Here is a 25,768-nt window from a genome sequence, read left to right on the forward strand (position 1 = left end):
GTTCAAAGTAGTAGTAGTGTCTGCATTTTACTTTACAAAGTCAAACATTTACTGTATAAACTGAAAACATGTTGTAGATTTAGCTTTCTTGTGAATCACTGAACTTATATTTAGTTGTATAACCAGAACTGCTACACAGCTATGTTGCACAGAGTCAGAGTTGCACAGAAACTTCTGGCACCTGTGAACAGGTATTCCAGCCCCGAACGAGACAGTCGCTGCGTTCGAAACCGCATACTTCCATACTATATAGTAGGCAAAAAGCAGTAGGTGAGCAAAAAAGTATGTTTGAATGTTCAGTATTCATAAAAGAGTAGGCGAGAATTAGTAGGCGAGTGCACTAATTCTCGCAAGATTCGGACGAACGTCTACTTAAAGTGCGTTCGAATATGCCTACTTACCTACTATATAGTAGGAAAAATGAGTACGTGAAGAAAGAAGTACGTTCGAAACCTCAGTGTTCATAAAAGAGTAGGCGAGAAATCCCCGGATGTCCTACTGCTTCAGCCCAGATTCTGAAGTGTTCACCTGATGCACATCATTGAACGTGATTGGGAACCGCAACGAGGGTGTTTACAAATGTATTACAAACCAAAACATGGTTCCCTGTCTTAAAATCGTATTTGTTGAACTGTATTGTAAACTGCTGATCAGCATAAGGTGTCAAGACGTTAGACAGTAACGTTAAGGTATATTTGTGATTTCGCTGTAAAACACGTTTTATTACAAATAGCGACCATAGACATCTTAAAGATGATTACTAAAGGTCTATTTAACAACTGACAGGAACATGTTCTGAGAGAATTAAATAAGCACATGACAACAACAAACAGACATCTAAATGAGTGATGGACGTTATGTGAGTTTATGTAGAGTTCACTGCTGTCAACACTGCTTTAGATGAATGTAATGTAAATAAACACATGTACATATAGTAACTAAACATGAGTTATCTATTTCATTTGTCTATTAGTACTGTTGATAAATTCAGGAGCATTTGTATTGGATAAAAATCCAATTAACACAACAGCTACCTCATAAATATTGTGTGGTGGAGCAGGACCTGAAAGGAAAGGTGACAGCAGCATTTGTGGGGAAAAAAGTCAAATCTGTAACTTAATATAAAGTTAGGTAATTTTGTTACTTCTAATACGGAGATCTAATGACATTGTGCTGTTAAAATGACAGCTGTTTTATTATATTTGTGCATCTTGGTATGATCTGAAATGTCTGCAGACTGGTTTGTGCAGTGAGAAAGGAGAAATCCACAGCAGCATCCTGGAAATGGTTTAGTGCCATCGATGAGTCCCTCCATCACTCCACCTGCCCTTTGCCTCATCTGAACCAGATGTTGCTGCAGTATCTTCATCCTCAGAGACCAAAGAGACAGCGAGAGCGTCTAGAGAAAGACTATAATACCAATATGTCTGAATAATGCTTTGTTCCATGTGTCTTTATTTATGTTCATGGTTATTTTTTATATTTTTTTACTCATTTATCCATGTTGCTGTCAGTAAATAGAATATTACTGTTTTATTAATATATGCATTAATTAATTACTTGATTGGAAAAAAAACATGCTTGTTTTACTAAAACTATAATTAATTGTAGGTCAGCATTTATCTTTATTATTGATCAGTGCATTCTAAGGTAATGCAACCCAAAATGAACCCAAAATGTATCCGTTATACTGCAATCAGGGACAGCTGTTTCTTCAACATGACCATAAAATGAACAAATTTCATCAACATCAAAATATTTATAGAAAGATTAATTGAACCTGTCGCTCATATGTTTTAAATTGTTGCGCCTGTTATAACGTCATTTGTCACATGACAACGTCAACATGGTGTAAGACGTGCAGATCACATCCATTGAGTATACTTATTGAGTATGCGGTTTCGAACGCAGCCAGCCCCTTCAACCGAAGTAATGCTGCCCATGATGACAATCACTTCCGCTTCCTCAATTTTAAACTGAATCACTGCGTCCGAAATCGCATACTACTTAAGTAGGTACTACATTTAAATTCAAACGTACTACCCGACCGTTAAAACAGTATGTTCTATATAGTATGAATGTGGGTAGTATGAATGGAATTCGGACATACTACATCCGCCATATTGATGTTGTCACGTGTCATGCGTCTTCACAACAGCGTGAAAATTTAAAGAGACCGCTCCACTGCACGAACACTGGCACCGGCAATGTTCGGCGTTTTAATGTTGATTGGACAGACAGCTCAGAGAAGCCGTCGGTCAGCTGCTCGCAGATCACGCCTTAGTAGACAGCTTGTAGATTTTTTATCAAATAACATAAGTATAATTACTTATTTAGCTAGCAAATTTTACCTCAGAATAAAAAAACACCTCTGTGAACACCAAAGTAATTGACAGACAAAGCAGTTTATTGTTATGAATGAATACACAGGACAACAAATTCATTTAGAATATATACACACTTATATATATAAGTGTGTATATATTCATTCAAATTTATTCATTGAGTCTTGTTGCTTCAATGTGTGTGTGTGTGTGTGTGTGTGTGTGTGTGTGTGTGTATTTATAAGAATACAATATATACATAGTTAAAATGAATATATTATACATGGATACACAAATAATATATACATATTCTAAAAAAAAACCAAAGATGGTGAGCTGTGTGTGTGTGTATATAAATAAATGGATAAATACAATATATACATAGTTAAAATGAATATATTATACATGGTATAAACGCCAAATGTGGAAAGTGAGCGAGGATTGAAGGAACGTGCTTGCTGTGATTGAGTTTGCAACGCTGACACGGGCGGACAACAAGGAAGACCGGTGGGTGCTGTTTATGTTGTTTAAAGGCTTCATGTAATGGAATGTGAAGTTTTAGATCAAACGGAGACATGCTGTGCTGATAGTTTGTGCTGGATGTGTTGTTCATGGATGGAAAGGAAGAATCCGGTTGTGAAATGGCTGCTGATGTTGATGGTGGAAAGGTTGTTACGGAAAACGTTGCAAATGATAATGGTGCTGTTAATGAAAATGTGTCGCAAAAGAGAGTGAGAAAAATGACTGCAAAGAGGGGTTGCAGCCTTTAGCCTCCTTGTTAGTGTGTCCGCCTCCCGTGCCGGAGACCCAGGTTCGAGACCCGCTCGGAGCGGGTGCGGTGGGACCTGGGTGTGAGGGGTTACATTGGTGCCGTGACCCGGACGGGAGTGAGGTTTAGGGGGGTGAGTGTAACGGAGGCAGAAGGGATTTGTCCGCTCTGTACAACTGAAGACGAAAACAGGATTACTGGATAGACCGGTTTCCAAAATCTGCCTGTTGTTAGAAGAAACAATGGACTGATCGTCAAAGAAGTAGTACACATACACCATTTTTGGCTCCTTTGATAATTTAAGAGATTAATTGTAGTTACACACCAACAATTATGGGGCTGGTGTGTAGGAGCCTGTGTTGATGTGAATGTATTTTGGGCTGTTACCACTTGGGGGCAGTATGTGCACATAGGGTTTTTAAGTCGGTGTTTCATTCACGTAGAGTTAGCAGGCTTGAGAGAGGGAACGCATACAGTTTTTACCACACACATGCACTTCAGGACGCTAAGGTATTCACCATTATTAATCGTATGTATTTCCATTATGTTAAATAAAGTGAACTTAAACTAGAATGGGAAGCAAGACTGGACATTGGTTGTGTGCGTAAAACGTGCGTTGAGATGCCAAGCCTACGGCAACAAGCTGCTGATACACATGGATACACAAATAATATATACATATTCTAAAAAAACCCAAAGATGGTGAGCTGTGTGTGTGTGTATATAAATAAATGGATAAATACAATATATACATAGTTAAAATGAATATATTATACATGGATACACAAATAATATATACATATTCTAAAAAAAAACCAAAGATGGTGAGCTGTGTGTGTGTGTGTGTATATAAATAAATGGATAAATACAATATATACATAGATAAAATGAATATATTATGAATAGATAAACAAATATATACATGTTCTAAAAAAAAAACTATATACACATTTACAGACAGTGAGCCCTACAACCTACTGCCGCCTGAATGCTGCTGTGCCAGTTCTTCAATTATATTTTCAAGAGGAATCTGACCTTTGTCCCAGCCTGCGGCTTTCACGACGGTCCATCACGTCCCTCATTGCTGCCTTGAGGTCAGATTTTGACCATGGCTGGGAAACTGACATTGAGGTGCTGGTGTTTTTGTACTGGCTGGCCCACGCAGCATCTTATAGGGTGGTGTCAATGGCTTTTGACATTCCAAAGTCCACGGTGCATGACATTGTGCACAAAATTAGCAGGGCGGTCACCTGTATTTTGAAGAGGGTGATCACTTTCCCGACCCCGGATGATCTGGAGGAAGTGGGGGCAGGTTTTGCCCAGCTGGCTGGGTCTCCAGCTTTCTGCACAGTAGCTGGTGCAATAGACGGATGCCACATCCGGATCAAAGCACCAGCAGGTGACGCCCCATGCTACTTTACAGTTTTTCTCAATTGCTAAAACACTATAACCAGTCTTTTGAACTAAAATGTCAAAACTATAACGCCATTTTTGAAAAAGCACACCCATTTCCCTAAACAATAAACACTATTCCCTGCTTTGACACATGAGTTATATATGGTGAACTATTACTGCAAAACTCTACACACAAATCCCTACATTTCTCAGTGCTTACACCATGTGGTCATTTAGAAAGCACAAGCATTCAATATTGTTCACTCAAGTCAGAGAAGTTTGAGCTCAATTAGCACACAGTTATCCTAGTGGAAACACTAGGAGTCAAAATTTAGCACACACCAATCAGAACCTTCGATGGAGATAAAAGAGCCAAAGTAAGCTTACAGTTTTTCTCAGTCACTTTGGTGCATTTTTTCAGATCAGAAATGAAATTGTCAAAACTACTTGTTCAACATCCACATCATCTAGTCTCTTTGTGCACATCATAAAAAGCTTCTCATTCTTCTGATCAAGTTGCAATTGCTTTGGTATATTCATACAACTGATTCTATACATTTGTCTGCGGTTTCCTACATTATCAGCTGCTATTGTCATGTTGCTCAAAATGTATTATATAGTTCTCTGTGCAATAGTCTTACCCTCAAAACATCAAGTCATTAGCTCATTGTATAAGTCATTACCTAAATGCTAAATTTTTGATCTAGTTGTCATAAACTGTCAATCATATATTCTAAACATTTCTATTAGACTTTTTGTAAATTTAACATGAATTATTCAAGTGAATCTTGACTTTCACTAATGAAGATATAGATCAACCAATGATAAAGCAGTTCTCTGAAATTGCTCAAAGGTACATCTCATGAACCTTCAGTTGGAAAGCATATATAGACAGAGGATAACACAAGAGTTACAAATTGTGAGTGGACTTTCTCATTTTTATTTTCACCTTTGTGCCCATATTTCTTTTTCTTTTCTATTTCACAATGACGTTGTAATGCGTTTTTATTTATTTATTTATTTTTTGTCAGACCACTAAGTGTAACTGTGAATCCTATCCAGTCTTTTTCAATCAGTATCCCACATACAGTAATGTGTAATTTTGAAAAGGAAGAGTAGGAGGTTACTCTTAGTCTTAGTCTGTAGTCTACTACAGTACATTAAATCAAGGAATATGTGCTCATAATGTGAAAAGTTTTTTATTTGGATTGTTTTTGTAGTATTGTTTAGAATTGATCTCATCAGGGTGTAAAACTGTGTTGTAGTGTGTGTGTTTTTGAGGATTTGTGTGTCATGTCTGAAAGCAAAGTTTGGTTTTTCAGCAAGATTGAATTGTTTTGAGTGGAGAGCTTCATTTTGACCTCAATATAGGAAGTTTGGGGAAATGAGTTAGGAGTTGTGGGTTTGTGTTTAGAGTTTCGCAAATAAGAGGCAAATTTCAAGAAATGTGTTTAAGCAATTGAGAAAAACTGTAATAGGAAGCTGTTCCACTCTGTACAGCTGCAGGCCATCACAGACCACAAGGGGAAGTTCATTGATATCTTTGTTGGGTATCCTGGGTCGGTGCATGATGCCAGGGTACTTAAGAACAGCCCTGTTTACACTGGCCGCTTATATCCACCTGCAGGGAAATGGATCCTCGGAGATGGTGGGTATCCCTGTTTGAGCGCGCCCATCTGCCTCATCACTCCGTACAGAGAGCCTGTACAGAATCCTGTATAGGCTCGCTTCAATGCCAAGCATGCTCGAGCACGCAACATAGTTGAAAGAGCCTTCGGGATGCTGAAGACACGCTGGAGGTCCATCTTTTTCAAGGCCCTGGAAGTGAGCCCTGCATTTGTGCCAGAAGTTGTTGCTTGCTGTGCAGTGCTCCACAACCTCTGTCTTCAGAACAGGGACATTGTTGATGCAGATGTGGAGGATCCTGCCGATGACCCCCCTGAACCCCAAAACACAGAGGCCAGCACAGGAGAGGATGTGCGGGACAATCTGGCTGCAGCTGTGTCCGCACCAGACAATTGTGTGCCTGCTCTTCATGAGCATGACTACCTGTAAGACAATTTAACAGGTTAAGACTTTGCAAATCAGTTCTTGTTCTCAGATTGACATTGTTTAAGCTTGTCTACGTTAGCTAGTTAATATGTAAATAGTTAGGTGTGTGTGAGTGGGCAAAGCCCACAGGGTGTTGTGATGCTAAAAAATGCAGTAGTAGTTAGAGAGAGGTGGAAGTGCATAACATCTGTGCGCATCCCTCTTGATTACTGCTCACTGGCACTGGCAATGTGATGAAAAAGCAGTTTTTTCAGGGTTTCTGACGGTTCTATGAAAGTAAATTTATGAAAAGATAAAGGGAATATAACAAATCAGTGCTTAGGATGCAAAATTATGATACATTTACATTTAATCATTTAGCGGACGCTTTTATCCAAAGCGATTTACAAATGAGGACAATGGAAGCAATCAAAATCAACAAAAGAACAATGCTATGTAAGCTCTGACAAGCCTCAGATTAGATTAATGCAGTATACGTAGCAAGAATTTTTAGATTATATAGTAAATTTAAAAAAAAAAAAAAAAAAGATAGAAAAAGAATAGAGCAAGCAATTTTTTGTTAATTGTAAAATAAACAGAAAAAATAAAACAGTTTTTTTGTTAAAAAAATACAAGTAGCCTTGTTCTCTGTGAAATTGAACAAAATGAAGTTCATGATTAAAACAAGGACAAATATCTGCCTGTGAGCTCAGAAATATTTTTACTTAATTCAAATGGAAAAATAATTTTCATACACCATTGACACAAATAGTCTTGTTTTGAGCATAAACAAGACAATTTCTTCATTTTGCATCTTAAGTTTATCTTTAAGTAATATGTGACCCTGGACCACAAAACCAGTCATAAGGTTAAATTTGACAAAACTGAGATATATACATCATATGAAAGCTCAATAAATAAGCTTTCTATTGATGTATGGTTTGTTAGGATAGGACAATATTTGGCCGAGATACTACAAATGGCGACACGTCGGCGTCACTTCCCTGGTTTGAAAAAAGCACGTAAAAGTCCTCCTACTACATCTGTGTGCATGTCAACTTGTAGGAGGACTTTTACGTGCTTTTTTAAAACCAGGGAAGTGACGCCGACGTGTCGCCATTTGTAGTTTTTGAGACTAGGAGAGATCGGCTAAAACGTGTTTTTAAAACACTCATGGTGGACTTACAAATGTTCCGATGCAGCGTTTTGTGAGTACATAACCTATTTACACTAGGGCTGGGCGATAAAACGATAACGATATATATCGCGAAAGACAAGAGATCGATATCAATAAAAAATGTGTTCGATATTTTGTATTCTTCGTCGGCCCGCCCAGCCCCCCTTTAACGTTCAGTTCATAGCGCCAGATCAGAAGTTAAGGTTATCTTTCCTACAGAACGGGTCCATGTTGTTGTATTAAACAAACTAAATAGCCTTATGTTATTTATCTTATTTACACGACGGCATGTGATTTCTGTCTCTACATGATCGCGCGTTTACGATGTCTCCTCACAGACGGGATCGCGGACTCCATTCATAAAAACTTACTTTACTATAGGGCGGAATGCCGCGGAATTCGTCGATTTTTGGACCAATAAATCAAAAGTTGGTCTGTTAATTAATTCAGATCGCGATATGGACTAGTGTCTGTGAAAACTGAAATGCAAAAAGACCGTTTCAATATGAATCCTGCATGTTCCGTTTGCCTCTTCACTACACGCATACTGCACACGTGACGCTCCCGCTAATTTTTGGCCTTTGCATCTCACATGAACAGACAAACTCCAATAAATACATCTCCAAAGCTGCTGTGAGTGTCACTTTTTGTCAATTTTACCGTTTCATTAGTGAAACTAGCATCATTCATACTGTATTACACACTGAAACTTCACAGCCATCTGTCAAAATAAAAGTACGGTTTAACGTGTAACAGAACAATATTAGTCTTGTATTACTGTACAGTATAATGTAGGTGTTTATATGTTCACATTTAAATAATTTACATAAAACAATATATATGATAACAAATAAAATAAAGAGTCACCACTTAATTGTTGAAAAAATACTATTATTATTAAACCTTTTTTTAACTGAATATAATTTTTCTTCTATGTATTAATTTTAACAGTAAAGCTTATTTTTATTTTTAAAAATAAATCTGTGATTTTGCTTTCATTTGATTATCAGAAAAAATAAAACAAGAATTTCTGAAAAAAAAAAAAAAAGATTGTAAGGCCCTATTGTTCAAAATGTTGAAAGTTTTGGACTTATTTTTTCACTTAAATAAATATTTTTGTTATTACACAAAGTATAGGCTAAAGTACCGGGAAAGAAGTAATGTTGGCTACTGGCAACCAGCAGTCTGTGCAGAAAAAAATATAATCAGCCAAGTACTTTGCAACAACCTCTGACCTGTGGTCAAGCTGTACTTCTGGGCCATACATTAGCTTGACCATTCACTTCATCGACAATGAATGGGGTTTGAATTGAGCATTAAGAGATAATTAAGTGTATATTGTGACTTTAGACTTATGTTAACATTTTAATTATTTGAGTTTTCCATGGTTGTTGACATTTCTGTCTTAATAACTGAGGGGATTATGATCAGAGGAAGGTTAAGTTTAAAATAAAAATGCTTGAGTGTAATATATTTTTCTCCTGGTCCTTATTTTAAATGGGTCATAAAAATATCAATAATTATCGATATCGACCGATATGAAACACTGATATCGTGATATAGTTTTCAGCCATATCGCCCAGCCCTAATTTACACTACTGTACAAGTTTGGTAAGATTACTTGCACGTTTAGTGGTGCAATTTACGAGATACGCTACATGTACCATTCACTCCTGTAACAAGCAATTAGAAAAACTCTAATATCTCCATAAATGTTCGACTAAGGTAAAAAACACTTCGGATGGGGTATTTACATGGGCTTCGGAGTGCATAGCAATGAAGTCAATTCTACTCCGAACCTACCCTTTAAGCTTAATTTTATAAATTACTTTATTTCTGGGGTAAAAAAAGTGAAGACCTATAAATAAGTATAGTGAGATTAGGAGATGATATTACTACATGTTAACCTCAAAAGACTTGTATGTGAACGTTACCTGTCTGAAGACACTGAAGTTAATTTTACTGGCACCCATTATAAAAATGTTTGAAAAAATTTCCATTTGGTCTTGACTTAAACTCTATATACTACATGATGCAAAAATGTTTTGCCCTAATCTTTGTGATCACATTTATGTAGAAGTTATATTTAAAACAAAATTAAAATGAATACTTTTTTAAAACTGTCTGGTCTGGGTTTTCTCTACAGTATGACACTCATTTTGCTTTAAAAAGCAGCTGGAAACTACCACAAAATTAGTGTGCACATAAGTGCTTTAAAACTGTTGTTACTCAATGCCACATTTTATTAATTGCCACTTTACAACTGACAAAATCTAGCTACTGTAAATCCATGGAAACTAACACTGCATTGAAACTTGATAACCAGTATGTAACAATGAAAAACCAAATGGAAAGAAAATATAGTTTTTATTAATATTCTTAATTTTTTTGCAAATAGCTCTAAAAGCTGAAGAAATTTCTCCTCTCTCTCCTTTGTCTCCCTGTCTCGTCTTTCCTCTCTCTCTCATTTCTCTGTCTCTTCTTTCTTCTCTTTCCCTGGCCTCTTGTTCTCGTCTCTCTCTTTCTCTTCTTTCCTCCCTTTCCATCATCTCTCTCCATCGCCTCTCCTCCTTTTCTACTGCTTCCATTTCCCTTTCCGCCTCCCTCTCCTCCATCTCGTACATAACCTCCTCTATGTCCTTCCTCTTCCTCCCTGCTCTTTCAGCTGTTGACCTCACAGAGGATGGTGAGGTTACAGCAACATCTGATCCGGATGAGGCAATAAGGGTGGGTGGTGTGATGGATGGTCTGCCCCCTATTGCCTCATCCAGGACAGCACACCATTTCCAAGATGCTGCTGTAACCTCACCATCCTCTGTACTCACACCAGTCTGTGGACATTTAAGATCCTACAAAAAATGTAAAAGCAAAATACCAAGAACAATTATATTCATTAGATTACTATGACATTAACAACATTAGCATTATCAAATCATGAAAGAACTCAAATTTTGGTGTGAACCATTTTTTTTTCATTTCTTTATATTTTTGTTCTAGGTTTTCCCACTTTCTTTTAACTTGGGCAGCAGAAATTTTCCCATCTAGCTTCTGCTCTGTCACAAAAACTCTATCACAATAAATGCACAGAAATCAAGCATAAAAATAATGCAGTAAAACCTTTGCTTGAAGTGTTGGTGTGTACTACATTCAGTGTCAACAGCACCTGAATAAAAGTACATTTTACATAATTTGTTTACTTACTCAAAACCTTTGATGGCAGCATTTCTCCTTCCAGTGAAGAGGGTTTCATTAGCCACTCTCCACTGAATAAGGAGATGAGTGTGTTCATCAGTCCCTGTAATGTCAAAACAGTAATCATTGACAAGCTGAAGCATAACTTTACTTATTACTAGCTTGATATGCAGCCAACAAAATCTCAAATTAAAACGATTTGTTTCCTCTTTTACTAGTGTTAATTTTTAGTTGTTTAATTTTCTAATTTCATTAAACTGCTTAACAACGAATGTCTCCGTAAAAATAAATGTGTTAACAAGCTGATGTACAAAACAACTTCTTACAGCCGATTCACGAACTCACCTCATCGATTTACAATGTTTAAACTTTCAATAAGTCAACCGTTTATTTAGATTGTGTTAAACAAGTGTATTTAATCACAATAAACAATGTTTTATCCTGAGATAAAAGCTGCGTCTCCACTTTTCGAATATGACGCCTCCTCTCGCGGAGCCTCATGGGATATGAAAGTGTCCATGGTATGCCTACTAGAGAATTCGGCCGGAAGCAGTAGGTCATCTGGGTACTTCTCGCCTACTGAATTTCGAATACTATGAATTCGGACATACCATGATGTCTTCCGACTTCCATTCCTTCAGTATATACATAGATATCTCTTAGCGACTGTTTCTATGGGCCACGATACGTAAGCCGCCCGCCATATTGCAGCAGTCAACTTGACGTCATTCACCCATAGTAATAACTGAAAATTGGAAATGCCACAGTCCTGCACAGCCATTTGTCTACGAAACTACTATATGGCAAATGACGTAAAGTTGATCGTTCCAAGATGGTGGACGCATCTATGTGATCCAATGGGGTAGATCTGAATGAAGGAAATATTCTTATTAAATACTTTGTTCTTTACATAGTTGAATTTGCTGACAACAGAACCACACAAAAATTATCAATAAAAATCAAATGTATTAACCCATGGAGGTCTGGATTTGGAGTCACACTCAAAATGGGAGTGGAAAAACACACTACAGGCTGATGCATCTTTAATGTAAAGTCTTTAAAACAAGTCAATATGAGGCTCAGTAGTGTGTGTAGCCTCCACGTGCCTGTATGACCCCCCTACAACGCCTGGGCATGCTCCTGATGAGGTGGCGGATGGTCTCCTGAGGGATCTCCTCCCAGACCTGGACTAAAGCATCCTGGACAGTCTGTGGTGCAACGTGGCGTTGGTGGATGGAGACAGACATGATGTCCCAGATGTGCTCAATTGGATTCAGGTCCGGGGAACAGGCGAGCCAGTCCATAGCATCAATGCCTTCGTCTTGCAGGAACTGCTGACACACTCCAGGCACATAAGGTCTTGCATTAGGAGGAACCCAGGCCAACCGCACCGGCATATGGTCTCACAAGGGGTCTGAGGATCTCATCTTGATACTTCTAAAGGCCCTCCAAAGAAATGCCACCCCAAACCATTACTGACCCACTGCCAAACCGGTCATGCTGGAGGATGTTGCAGGCAGCAGAACATTCTCCACGGTAGGGCTGCACGATTAATCGCTCTATGTTGTGAGGCGCGTTTTGCAATGAAGCGGGTACTTTGATTAGTAGTAAATCTTCATCACGTGCGTCTAGCATGTGCATTCAGCGTTCAGCAATTAATACACAGAGACGTAAATCACTGACAAGCTACGCCAAATCGTGCTTGATCATTTGATTTCGAGCGCGATTTGGCATGGCTTGTCAGTGATTTACGTCTCTGTGTATTACTTGCCGTTCCAGCTGAATGCACGTGCTGGAGATTTACTACTAATCGAAGTACCGGCTTCATTGACAAAACGTGCCTCAGCAGCCCTACTCCACGGTGTCTCCAGACTCTGTCACATCTGCTCAGTGTAAACCTGCTTTCATCTGTGAAGAGCACAGGGCGCCAGTGGCAAATTTGCCAATCTTGGTGTTCTCTGGCAAATGCCAAACGTCCTGCACGGTGTTGGGCTGTAAGCACAACCCCCACCTTGTGGCCTGCTGGAGGTCATTTTGCAGGGCTCTGGCAGTGTTCTTCCTGTTCCTCCTTGCACAAAGGCGGAGGTAGCGGTCCTGCTGCTGGGTTGTTGCCCTCCTACGGTCTCCTCCACGTCTCCTGATGTACTGGCCTGTCTCCTGGTAGTGCTTCCATGCTCTGGACACTACGCTGACAGACACAGCAAACCTTCTTGCCACAGCTCGCATTGATGTGCCATCCTGGATGAGCTCCACTACCTGAGCCACTTGTGTGGGTTGTAGACTCCGTCTCATGCTACCACTAGAGCGAAAGCACTGCAGGCATTCAAAAGTGACCAAAACATCAGCCAGAAAGCACAGGAACTGAGAAGTGGTCTGTGGTCACCACCTGCAGAACCGCTCGCTGATTGGGGTTGTCTTGCTAATTGCCTATAGTTTCCACCTGTTGTCTATTCCATTTGCACAACAGCATGTGAAATTAATTGTCAATCAGTGTTGCTTCCTAGGTGGGCAGTTTGATTTCACAGAAGTGTGATTGACTTTGAGTTACATTGTGATGTTTAAGTGTTCCCTTTATTTTTTTGAGCAGTATATATATATATATATAATTAACACAATGGGCCAACTCACATTGTACAGCGGCCCACGGGGAAAACACATAATGCAAGCGCTAAAAACCCATCATATGCACTGTTGGCATGTAAAATATATATATATATATATATATATATATATATATATATATATATGTAAAAATCTGACCGGCCCACATTAAAGAAAATAGTCCGGCCCCTCTTGCATTAGCCAGAATGCCATGCCTATATCAAGTTGGAACTAAAACGCCGTCCCCCCTTGAAATTCACCCCCTGCGTCTCCCCCATTTCCAGCCCTTTATATAGGCCTATGTATATCTTAATGTGCAGAATTATTATAAATATTGTCGGTTGTAGTACATACTTTTATAATGATACTGTACAGTCTGTAGTCTCTAGTCTCATATATTGTCTGTATTACATGTTTTTTTCTAACACCAGTCAGGAGTAATGCTCCTAATTTCACTGTATGCAGAAACACACAAAGACAATAAAGGCTTGTAATTCAATTCCATTTAAAAGTTTTATTTAGATATTTCAAATAAAGCCTAAAACATCATGGCTTTCAACTATTAAAGCTAAAACAAATGTTCTCATGCAAATACATCAGTTGACCACAAATGTTGTTAATAAAATATAAAAAGTAAAGATAATGTATTAATAAAAAAGTAACATTTAATAATGACTCAAAGCAAAATGATCATTAACTACTGAAAGTAAAAGTGAAAACTAATGAGATTGATTTCTCTCCTACTAATTAACCAGTAGGGGTGGATATACATATACAGTACATGCCAGACCAGTATGTGTAAATCTGCCAGAGATATTCTGCATGACTGTGTATAGCAGATGATTGAATAAAATGCTTCTCATGTGCAGTGCAATGATATGGTTATTTTCCAGGGTGGATCCTCTCATGTATTTTCAGATATGATGACTGACTAAATCTCTTGTTGCAGTGTGAGCATTTACTGTATAAGGTGTCTCTCCAGTGTGATTCATCTCATGTGTTTTCAAAAGAACTGACTGACGAAATCTCTTGTTGCAGTGTGAACACTCATAAGGTTTCTCTCCAGTGTGGATCATCTCATGCTTTTTCAAATGTACTGACTGATTAAATCTCTTGTTGCAGTGTGAACACTCATAAGGTTTCTCTCCAGTGTGGATCCTCTCATGTGTTTTCATATATGCTGACTGACTAAAACTCCTGTTGCACTGTGAACACTTATAAGGTTTCTCTCCAGTATGGATCCTCTCATGTATTTTCAGACATGCTGACCGTATAAATCTCTTGTTGCAGTTTGAACACTTGTAAGGTTTCTCTCCAGTGTGGATCATCTCATGCGTTTTCAAATGTACTGACTGACTAAAATTCTTGTTACAGTGTGAACATTTATACGATTTCTCTGCAGTTTTGTAATGATTTTTCTCCTTAACTTGACTTGATTCTTGATTCTCTTCTTTTTCTTTAATCAACTCTGAAATAAAATAAAAAGGGTTAATTGTCAGTAACTTGTTATAAGCTGAGAAACATGAACAAACTAACATTTGTGAACAGTGCCAATAAGTCCTACAGATGGTGGCGCCAGAAGCAGATTTTGTAAAGCTGGTGTGTGGGATATCAATAATAAAGATAATTTAAAGGGGTCATATGATGTGGTTTCCTTTGGAGTATTACAAGCTGTTGGTGCCTAGATAAGATTTGTGAAGCTGCAAAGCCTAAAGTCTCAAAACCAAAGAGAAATTTATGATACAAGATAAGACTTAGCCACAACTCCCTAAAATGGCTCGTTCAAACCCCCCCTCCCACTTGTCCACGTCACGGTGTGAGTAGGTTAGCGTAACACATCCCATAAAAAAATATGAATATGAATATGACATGAAAGAAAGTGTAACTTTACCAGCTGTAGTAGTGTTGCAGCGCCATGTTGAGGAGTCGCAGAACGTTTCATTGGAAAAGCAAACTTACTTGGTTTGGCCTTTCAAATGAGGACACAACTTGAAATCAGTGTTTAAGTTATATTTACAACTGTTCTGGAACAGTAAAATGCAAATATTTGAGTGGGTGATGCACATTTCAAGGAGGACTGTTTCCTGAACCTGGGAGAGCAGCTTACAATGCCAGATGTACACAAAGGGTTAGGCTATAAAGTAGGGCTGGACCAGAATATTCGATTATTCGAATATTCGTTCCATGGGTTGGCATTCGATTTAAAATTTTGAGATTCGAATATTCTATTTTTTTTTCATACACTTTGCACCCCCCGCGAAATGGTTCTCATTCAGGCTTAAATATGAATAAAGAAGATCAGACTGCTGCCACTAACACAGAGACAGCAAAAAAAAGAGAGCGAGAGAGATTGAGCAATATTTGAGAGACACTACTAAAGTACAGTCGGGCTCACTTGAATGGTTGAAGCAAAACTAGGGCTGTGCTGTCACAATGACAACCGCGCCTCCGCGTTCAAATGCACGCAGTAGGCTAAAGCTAACCGCTAAAATAATCACCTTGAATGTGTCAGAGGAAAAAGTAAGGAGATATTCAAATTATTTATTAATAAACTAGTATTTGACACAAATATAAAGTTGCCGATCCTGACTCGTCATCTGCTCACTGGACGCGCATTTAATGCCTAAATGTATATTTATGGATTAGGCCTATAGCTAATGAAAGAGTTTTGTTTTCGATTTGAATTATTTAAATTAGTTCTTTACGGATGATATATTACTCCTACCTGTTTAAGCAAAAATTAAGTTTCACATCGCACCAGCCTCCGTGTCCTGCAAAGCGCGCTTCAGCTTTACTATCTGCACAAACGACTGGATATGCGCCTACAGGGTGTCTACAGGTTTGACCAAGTTAAATTTAAGACATTTTAAGACTTTTTAATACCATTTTCAAACCAAATTTAAGACCAAATTGAAAGTCCCGCAAAAGTCAAGCACAATGAGGATATTTTAAATTGTTATTTAACTGATTGTTCTTGGGAATATTCAACAGAAAACACTATTCCAGAAGAAGAAATTAATTTCTATTCCATGACAATGTCAAGGCACTCCACACACTTTGAATCCAATGTAACAGTGTAACAATGTGAATGCAAAAAACTTGAAATGTATGCTCACTCATGCTGCTTGAAGCACTTGACAATACTCTCACTCATACATACACCCACACAATACTCTCTCATTCACAATACTCTCACACACACATACAATACAATATTCTTACTCACTGCACAGTACTACACAATACACTTACTTTCTCACTCACACACAATACAATACTCAGGGCTCGCAAAATTTCAAAATCTCTGGTAGCCCTTCGGGCAGGTACTCTTCAGATTTTAGTAGCCCGAAAATTAATTTAACTACCCCAAATAATAAAAAAGACCTTTATTTTATTTTTAAAATATAGAAAATCAGATAGTAGTCTAAATGTCAATCAAAAATGTTTTCAATACACAAATATAAACAAATGTCAAGGAAGGAATTTTATTTCACTATTTAGTGTATCTGCAGAATTTTTAAATATCAATTTAAGGCAATTTATGACCCTTTTTAAGAGCTGCACAAGTAAAATGAGTAGTATGAGTGGGGTTGGACAATGTACGGTAGAATATTAAGCCATAAAATGGCATGATTTATAATTCAGATACGGGTCCACACAAAAACAAAATATCTAATACAATGGCATTTCAGCCTTTATACCATTAAAAGAGATAAATAGAGTACATCATTTATTATATTTATTTAAAACATAAGTATTACTGTCTTAATTGTTTAGATTTTTAGAAAGCACATTAACTTCTTTCACATTTACAACTCTATGTGTTTGCTGCATAAAAACATGGGTCGATAATTGCAATCATTTGACCATAAACATGTGAAAAAAAAATGTGGACATAATTCATTCTCAGTCACAAGGGGGCGCTTTAGGAGCGCTGAAATACTACGGTTCCCCTAGTAACAGCTGAACACAATGCAGAATTAACGCTGTTTAATAGAAAATGCCAACGACACGTTTCTGAGGACCGTCGGTTTCCTTCAGATACATTCATAAAGACATAACTGCCGCGTTTTGACTTTGAAACGTGCAGCGTGCATATTTTTTCATGGACATCATTGCCTTTTTGAAGTTTAATCCAGCCCTATCAAGATTCTCGTCTTTCCGTCCTCAGCTGTAAAACCTCCTAAATTATAATTACAACTTTTTCTGCTTTACGATAGCCTGTCGGGTAGCCGGTTAAACATTTTGGTAGCCCGACTGGAAAACACAACTGGGCTAGCGATTTTGCGAGCCCTGATACTCACTCACTCTCAGACACCCATTATGCCATTTCTCCGTTAGCGGTTAGCGGTGGCTCTGCATATGAGACTCCAGCGCTTAAACATGAAGTGGATTAAACATTTTGTAAAGGAATAGCAGGGGTTTGTGAGTTTAATGAACCGCACAGTAAGCCTCGCTGTCATCTTTGGGCACAGCTTTCTGCCACCAATAGAAACTGGAATTTTCAAGCCATTTGTCGCTAAATTTACATTTACCTATATTTCCTTGCCTTGTCTCGAGACTACGCTGACTAAATCCAAATAATCCAGCGCTGGGATCAGGGTTGCCAGATCTGACTGACAGGTTCCAGCCCAAACACGACGTAAAACCCGCCCAAATCATCAAAAGCCGCTAAATCTGGCAACACTGAGGCATTGTCAAACAAGCGCGTGTATAGCAACAGAACAGATTTAGAACCTGCGCAGGAGATTCTCCTCAAAACGATGAACTTTTCCTTTTCAAAGTGTAAAAAAAACATTTTAATGATGGAGAAATTCCCTCTAAAATGAAGATTAAAACATTAAGACCTTTGGATTTAGATTTAAGACAAATTAAGACATTTAAAGGCCTTCTTTTAGGACAACGGAATTTAAGACTTTTTAAGACTTTTTAAGGATCCGCGGCCACCCTGGCCTAATATAGGGTTGCCACCCGTCCCTTAAAATACGGAATCGTACCGTATTTGAGAATGAAATTGCGCGTCCCGTTTTGAATCAATACGGGGCGGGTTTTGTCCCGTATTTTTTATAATTTTTTTTAAAGCAGCGTCTCATGCAAATAATCACTGCGGTAAAGCCAGCTGCGGTTCAGAAAAACACGGTCAAGCCAGCCGCGATTGATTTTAAGTGTGCGCACATATTACAGTGATTACAGTAGTTTCAGAAACAACACAGAGAGAACGCGCTTGCAGAGCGTTTTTCATTTAGACGCCCAGCACTGAGAGATAATACCAAAGAGTATAGAAGTACTATACTCTTTGATAATACTACAAAATGCTTGTGAATTTTTACTTATTTATTTGCATTTCTGCTTTAATATCCGTTTTATTTATTGGTGTACTTGACGGTTCTTTTCTGAGAAATGGGACATTATTAGACTTTAGAGTCTAATAAGTAGAAAAAACAAACAATGATCAGTTCTTATTCAGGACGGCCCATATTATATGCAAAACTCATATGAAACCTTTTTACTGCAGCATTTTTGAGATATGGGACATGATTACATTTTAACGGGGTATATAGACCCCATTTCTAAAAAGTAGCAAAAAACAATGATCAGTTCTTATTCAGGACGTCCCATATTATATGCAAAACTGATATGAAACCTTTTTACTGCAGCATTTTGGAGATGACCCCCCCCCCAGCCCCCCCGAATGCGTCCCTTATTTTTGGGTATTAAAAGTGGTAACCCTAGCCTAATAGCACTAGGGTTGGGTACCGAAACCCGGTGCTAATACGGCACCGGTACCCGTATGACCGGTATGTACCGGACCGAAACAGAACGCGAATTTCGGTGCCTCATTTCGGTGCCTCATTTCGGTGCCACTTAAGTGCCCGAACTATAGAAATATTTGTCTTCTGGTGCTATGACACGGATGTAAGAAGCATTGATTTGTCAACATGCATGATCGCTAGTTAAATTTAAATACTGCATTCATGGGGTGTGTTACTTTCTCTGCTTCAGCGATCTCCCGCTGCAGCGTAACAGCTCGTCAATTCAATTCATGTTCGTGCAAAGGATGAGACGGACAAAAGTTACCGATGCATGTCGTTGTTTTACTTATTTTCATGTTGTCAGGTTCACAGTGCAAAGAGCTCCGGGGTGGAATAACTTGAGTGAAGCAGAATAAAAACTTTCTCCATCCGATTCAACTACAAAGCACACAGCGAGAGCGCACATCACATCAGCACACGTGTCGAACTACACTACCCACATTACACTTCGCTGTGGACTACAACACCCGTAAATAGCAGTCTTAAAGCGGCCACTTCTATTTCCCCTTTCCTGCAACAGGTGTCAGAATGATCGGAAAAAATATTTTCTGAATAAGAAAACTCACATGAACTTCAATTTGGTCAACCTCCCACCTACAGGAATTTAAAAGCATCCCCCCTCTGCCCCCTGATTTAGACTTGAAGGGAGACAGATCTGACCACTGGGCATGCGCACATCAATCTAACATTATTTTTTTATCACACTGTACAACAATAATACTGTTTATGTATTATAGTAAGGGCTAAGTTTAGGGTTGGGGTAGGTGTAGATGTTAAAAAAAAACACAATCTAATAGAACAATTAATTTCATTGTTAGTTTCCGGTCGGAGCTGTATCCCTTCTAGCCACAACCCTGCCCTCTGCCCTAGTCATACCAGGACATGCAATAAGTCAGTTAATACATTTTTCATTTTAAAGAACTTTTTTGTCCAATAAAAAGATGTTCTTGTGTCATCCACCATTTTGTGTGTGTGTGTTTTTTTTTTTTAAGTATCGGTTCAGGAACCGTTTTGGCACCGGTACCGTTTTAAAAGTATCGATTTGGCACCGGTATCGAAAAAAAAAAAAACGATACCCAACCCTAAATAGCACACATTTATCTAGGTTAAACGATTAAACTAATATTGTGATATGCTTCAAGTTTTTTATATCTATGGATTTTAATTTAAATCGTGATGGCTTGAGAGTGCTAAATTGATCTGTTTGCCGCTGGCCGCTTGGTCGATACTTTAAAAAACAACAACTTGAATTTAACAAATAAAAAGTGTTACAAATATATTTCTAAAATATCTTTATAACCAAAAGAAACAAAAATAAATGTAATCACATTGCTATTACAGCAGCTGTGCAGTGGGGAAGAGAAAGAGAAACAAGACCGGTTCCAGTCAGACTCGGGACAGTAATTCTCATGAGATGTTGGAATAGGTCTGGGCAAGGTTTTAGCAATTTTTGCAACGAATGTTCGTTGAATAGCCGATTTAACATTCTTATTTAGGCTAGTTTCTTATTTAAATGTATTATTTCTTTGATTTATTTTAGCGTTTTGTAGGTTGCTTGTTCACTGCCGGAAGTGCTCAAATAAACACGCACGTTTGTTAATAATGTTTGAGCCTCATTTATTTTGGGTTTCAAAATAATATACATATGTATTTTATATATAGGCCTATATACACAAACGTTATATATATAATGTATATTTATTTATAAATAATTTAGATATATATATATATATATATATAAACTGCGCCATTTTTCGTTCTTCTTTTATTTAAATAGCCTACCCTTTACGGTGTCAGTAATTACTGTGCTGCTAATTTCTCATTTGGGAGTGATTTGTTTGTTAAAATATGTTAGGCTACCTTATTAAAAGTATTGCTCTTAACAGACCTGTGTGTTTTGTATCACTAGCGCAGTGTCTGTTCACGAAGCAAGCTCTGCCTGCGTGAGGCACGCCGCTTCCAACTCGCAATGTTCTATTACAATTTATTAATTCTGAAAGTGTTATGTGTTCATATTGCACCAGAATGCAACACTGCACTCCTTTGGGTCCACAGCAAAAATCGATTTAATGAACTGTTCTCGACATAATCAAAATGCAAACATAATAAAAAATGCATACACACAGACATTACTGTCTTTATTAGAGAGTAGAATATGTTTAGCCCCTCCCTCCGAATATTCTGTGTTGATTACTGCCGAAGCTTTGAAGCTCAAAAAATGGTATTCGGACCAGCCCTACTATAAAGTGGGCCAATCACAATGTTGCATGAACAGTCTGTGCTTCTGACTGACGGCCTGTAAGTACGTTTTCATATTTAAAGAATTCAGTACTGACAATTCAAACATGAGTCTTGAGCAGTGTAGAGTAGCGCTTGTTGTTTGTTGTTCTACGATCGCAAATGCAGACATGGTGTTATGTTTACACGGCATGAAGAATGCATTAAAAGACAGTAAGAGAGTAATCATAATCAATCATCAAAATCAAGAGTCAATATAAACAATAACATATGCAACAAATGCCTGTTTATTAAGGTTTTATAGTTTCTGTCTCAATGTGCCAAGGAATGGCATCACAACACACACTTGAGGTATCTGGCCAATCACAATGCACGGATAGCTGGCCAATCAGAGAACACCTCGGTTTCCATCAATGATAGGTTTTGTAAAAATCATATTGTTTCAGGAAGGCAGGGCATAGCGGAGCAACAATAATGTACAGTATGTGGAAAATAACATGCTTTTTGAACCTCGAACTGCATAAACACATAGCATTATAACACACACAAAATAATGCACTTTTTGGCATCATCATATGCTCCATTTAATCAATCGTTTTAAATTCATGAGCGCAGTTACTAAAAATATTACAGGTTTATTTCTTGGTAATACACATTTGACAGCTAAGCACTGACCCTGAGTTGGGAAGCATGCAAAATGTACCTTTATTACCATCAGTGACGTGAAAAATCCATTTTCATATAGAAAATGAATATATTCTATTCTTACTAAATGTACAATTATTAACTGACCAACAATTTAAGAGATTATAACTGATGTTCAATTCAGTCGCAAAGTTAAGAAAAGTTTGACGTTCTGAGATTTTTCTTACTATTTACAGACAAAAAAGTTGCTTGATGATTTGATGTTTTAAAATAGTTATTTTATAATTTAAAAATATAAGAAGCTAATGACTAATGAGTCAATCAGTGTGCCTCCCCTTGCCATCTACTGGTTATAGTGGTATTGTATGCATTATATATATATATATATATATATATATATATATATATATATATATATATATTAATTTTTTTTAAATTCTTTATTTTACAATTTTTTTTTTGTTTTTATTTTTTTACTGGATTATTAAAGGGCTGGAAATAGTTGTATGGAATACTTAAAAGTCGTTAAAAAGTTTTTGAATTTCTCTCCCAAAATACAAACTCAAACTAAAGATGTAATAGCATTGGACTATTTCTGCCGCACCACCATGACTTTAGTTAACACTACTGTTTCTGCATCAGCCTTGTTTGATCTGTTCATAAAAGAATTCAGTAACACTTTCTTTGAAACCCGTATTTATAATACATTATAAAATACTATAATGAATGCATAATGCATTATAAAAAGCCTTTTTGTATGTTGTATTATATCATGAGTATTCATAAGAACAGTTTTGATGCATTATAATTTCTCTTTATTTGTGGTTATAGCTTTTAAGAGTATGATTACCTCCTCATAGTTATAACGTATTACAAGTCTCATATCTTACCATGTCACTTTACTTAAAGCACAGAGAGCACTTATAAGTAATAATAATAACACTAATAATATTTGTCAAAGAGCCATAACTTCATGTATCAGATGAATGTGTAATATGACACATTTGTTTTATCAGTTTGATTTTTTTGATGGTACCCTTTAGACAGCTTTTGATAAGTAACTCTTCAACTGCATGACAGCCAGCAGTAATTATTATTAGTAGTATGCTAAATATATTCAAACGCCGTATTTTGATAGTTCTCCAAAAGACAAACTGATATGTAACTTTGCAAGTATGTGAACCTTCTACCTAGCCTAACCTCAACCTAAGTCTACTAATACTAGACTAATAATACTAATAATAAAAGGAGTGTTCGTGTAGTTGGAAAGTTGCTTCTAGTCAGTAGACCAGGGGGCCCATCATAATAAACTGTTAAAAAAAATGCCGCCCATTGTGTCTAATAAATAATCATAATCTTAAAAGTTAGAACCCCAAATACTCAAGTACTTTAGTATTTTGTAATTGTTATGATTATTCATGAGATGATACAACATATTATACGATTTTTTTTTATTTTTTTTTATATATAATGCATTCATTACAATGCCTTAGAAATACTTTATAATAGATTATAAATAGGGGCTTCATAGAAAATGTTACCAAGAATTCTGTGCAGAATTTAAATGTTTCTTACTAGATCTGGAAGTGTTTACCCCATCTATACTTTAACAGACTGTTCAGCTTTAAAGATTGTTTCTATAACAATTAACTAAATCTAACCACAAACAGTCATTAAAGATGAATGAAGATTAAACACCAACCTCCTTGTTCCTCCTGTTTTATTCCCAAAGGTTCTGGTTCCTCTTGTTTTATTCTCAAAGGTTGTGGTTCCTCCTGTTTTATGTTCAAAGGTTCTGGTTCCTGTTTTATTTCTAGTTCACTCGTGTTCTCCTCACTCTCCACTTTAACAAACTCCATCTTCACAGCAGCAGATCTCAGTTCAGCTGATACTTCTCCAGATATTCCTGCTCGCTTCAAAACCTAGACACAGCTGTAAGGATGACAGTATTAAAGGTATTTACTGACTGGATTCAAAAACTGTATTTTTTTCTGTTTACAGAAACTACATTTCTCACAGGCTGAACTAAAACAGAATCACAACAAAACAACAGAGAGCAGTGAAACTAATCTTCTTCTTCTTAGGTTTAATGGTGTTTGTCAAACAGAAGTTTGTGTCTTAGTGCCACCCGCTGGACTGGAGTGTGAAGCGCCGAAAGGAGGGAAAATATTACGGGGAAATTACTTTGTGAGTGTACAAGGTGCGCTATTTTTTTCTTTAAAAAAGCCGATCTGCGCAAATAAATGAAAATGACTTCAAATTAAGACTCACATCATGGTATTTGATCAGCATCAACAGTCTTTGTCAGTGAATATTAAAGGAGAAAAAAAGAGAATAATTTGCTTTCCTACAATATACAAAAAAGTATTTAACCCACAATGCCCAAACCTCAGTCTACAGTTTAACCCCAGTTTAGTCCCTACAGGATGGACAAGTACAAAAACATTTGTTTCTAACTTTAGATTGAACAGAAAAATGTGTCTAATCTTGATTTCATTTTCCCATCCTCTCTGCCATTCCTTTATTAAACTTGATTATGATCTTTTCTGCATCTTTAATTGGCAAAGACCATGTCAACATATTTAACTGTTACTCCTCATCTTCCCTTTGAAACAGTGAACAGTTCAGTTAATAAATACAAGATACGTATCTTGTATCTATTGTATTACAATACCTGCTTTACTAGAAACTTAATCTCTAGAAGTGCATTCGTTATATTAGTGTTATGATTTTAGTGAAGTTACAAGTTTTGAAACAAAAATACCAGCAATATCCAGTTAGACCTGTAGTAAACTCAGAAGAGAAGATCAGGAGACTCTTGATTGAGATGTTACTGTGTGTCGCTGCAGTCATCCAGACTGACTAAATCACTCAATCACTGGAGTTTAAGACAGATTTCAGGATCGTCATTAGAAGATAAAATATGCAAAGGATGTAAGCAGTTACAGGAATCTGCCCAGCTTTATAGTGACTCTAATCCAATCAGCAGAACTATAGACTCATTATCACAGAGATCAGGGAAAGTCTCACCTTCAGCCTCTGCATTCATATTTAACTCAGATATTGATCAGAAACAAAGACACCAATTAAAGAAATGAGGCAGAAACATCAACAGCCAATAAAGACAAAAGATGACACTCACCATCATTTCACATTCATATTCACACACTCCTAAAGCTAAATATATTCATTTAAAACAAACTGATCACATCCCTTGAATACTGTGTTTAAGCTTGTGATCTGAGAGCTTTGTCTTCATCTGTAAGAACAGCCTCCTGAAATCTGAATAAAACTCCAGTGATTGAGTGTTTTAGTCAGTCTGGATGACCACAGAGACACACAAGACCAGCTCAAACAAGTCTCCTGATCTTCATTTTCCTGTAGGTGTATTAAAGGTATTTTGTTTTCAAAACGTCTAACTTCACTAAAACCATAACACTAATACAACATGACATATTTGATTTTTTTTTCTGATGAAAGTACTTCTAGTTAAAGTTTCAAAAAAACTGTTTATTGTTTATTATCTTATATTTATTAAACAAACTTTTCAATGTTAACAAAAGAAGATGGAGTAACAGCTGAA

The 25,768-nt window shown here is 37.2% G+C and overlaps 1 protein-coding gene across 1 annotated transcript; it reads right to left on the reverse strand.

Annotated features, from left to right (window-relative positions):
* Positions 1-13,977: 13,977 nt before the first annotated feature.
* On the reverse strand, positions 13,978-24,251 carry LOC141340271 (uncharacterized). Its single transcript, XM_073845197.1, has 2 exons — positions 23,888-24,251; positions 13,978-14,957 (listed from the first exon to the last, which is right to left on the reverse strand). Exons 1-2 carry the CDS (start codon positions 24,042-24,044, stop codon positions 14,404-14,406), a joined length of 711 nt encoding a protein of 236 aa, XP_073701298.1. The 5' UTR covers positions 24,045-24,251; the 3' UTR covers positions 13,978-14,403.
* Positions 24,252-25,768: the final 1,517 nt, after the last annotated feature.

Source organism: Garra rufa, chromosome 1, assembly GCF_049309525.1.
Source record: "Garra rufa chromosome 1, GarRuf1.0, whole genome shotgun sequence".
NCBI classification, from domain to species: Eukaryota; Metazoa; Chordata; class Actinopteri; order Cypriniformes; family Cyprinidae; genus Garra; species Garra rufa.

Excerpts from the sequence above, each read along its gene's own strand:
- LOC141340271 (XM_073845197.1), bottom strand. The coding sequence starts at position 24,044 with ATGGAGTTTGTTAAAGTGGAGAGTGAGGAGAACACGAGTGAACTAGAA. Across the intron at positions 14,958-23,887 it reads AAAACAGGAGGAACAAGGAG|AGTTGATTAAAGAAAAAGAA; the intron begins GTTGGTGTTTAA and ends ATTTTATTTCAG.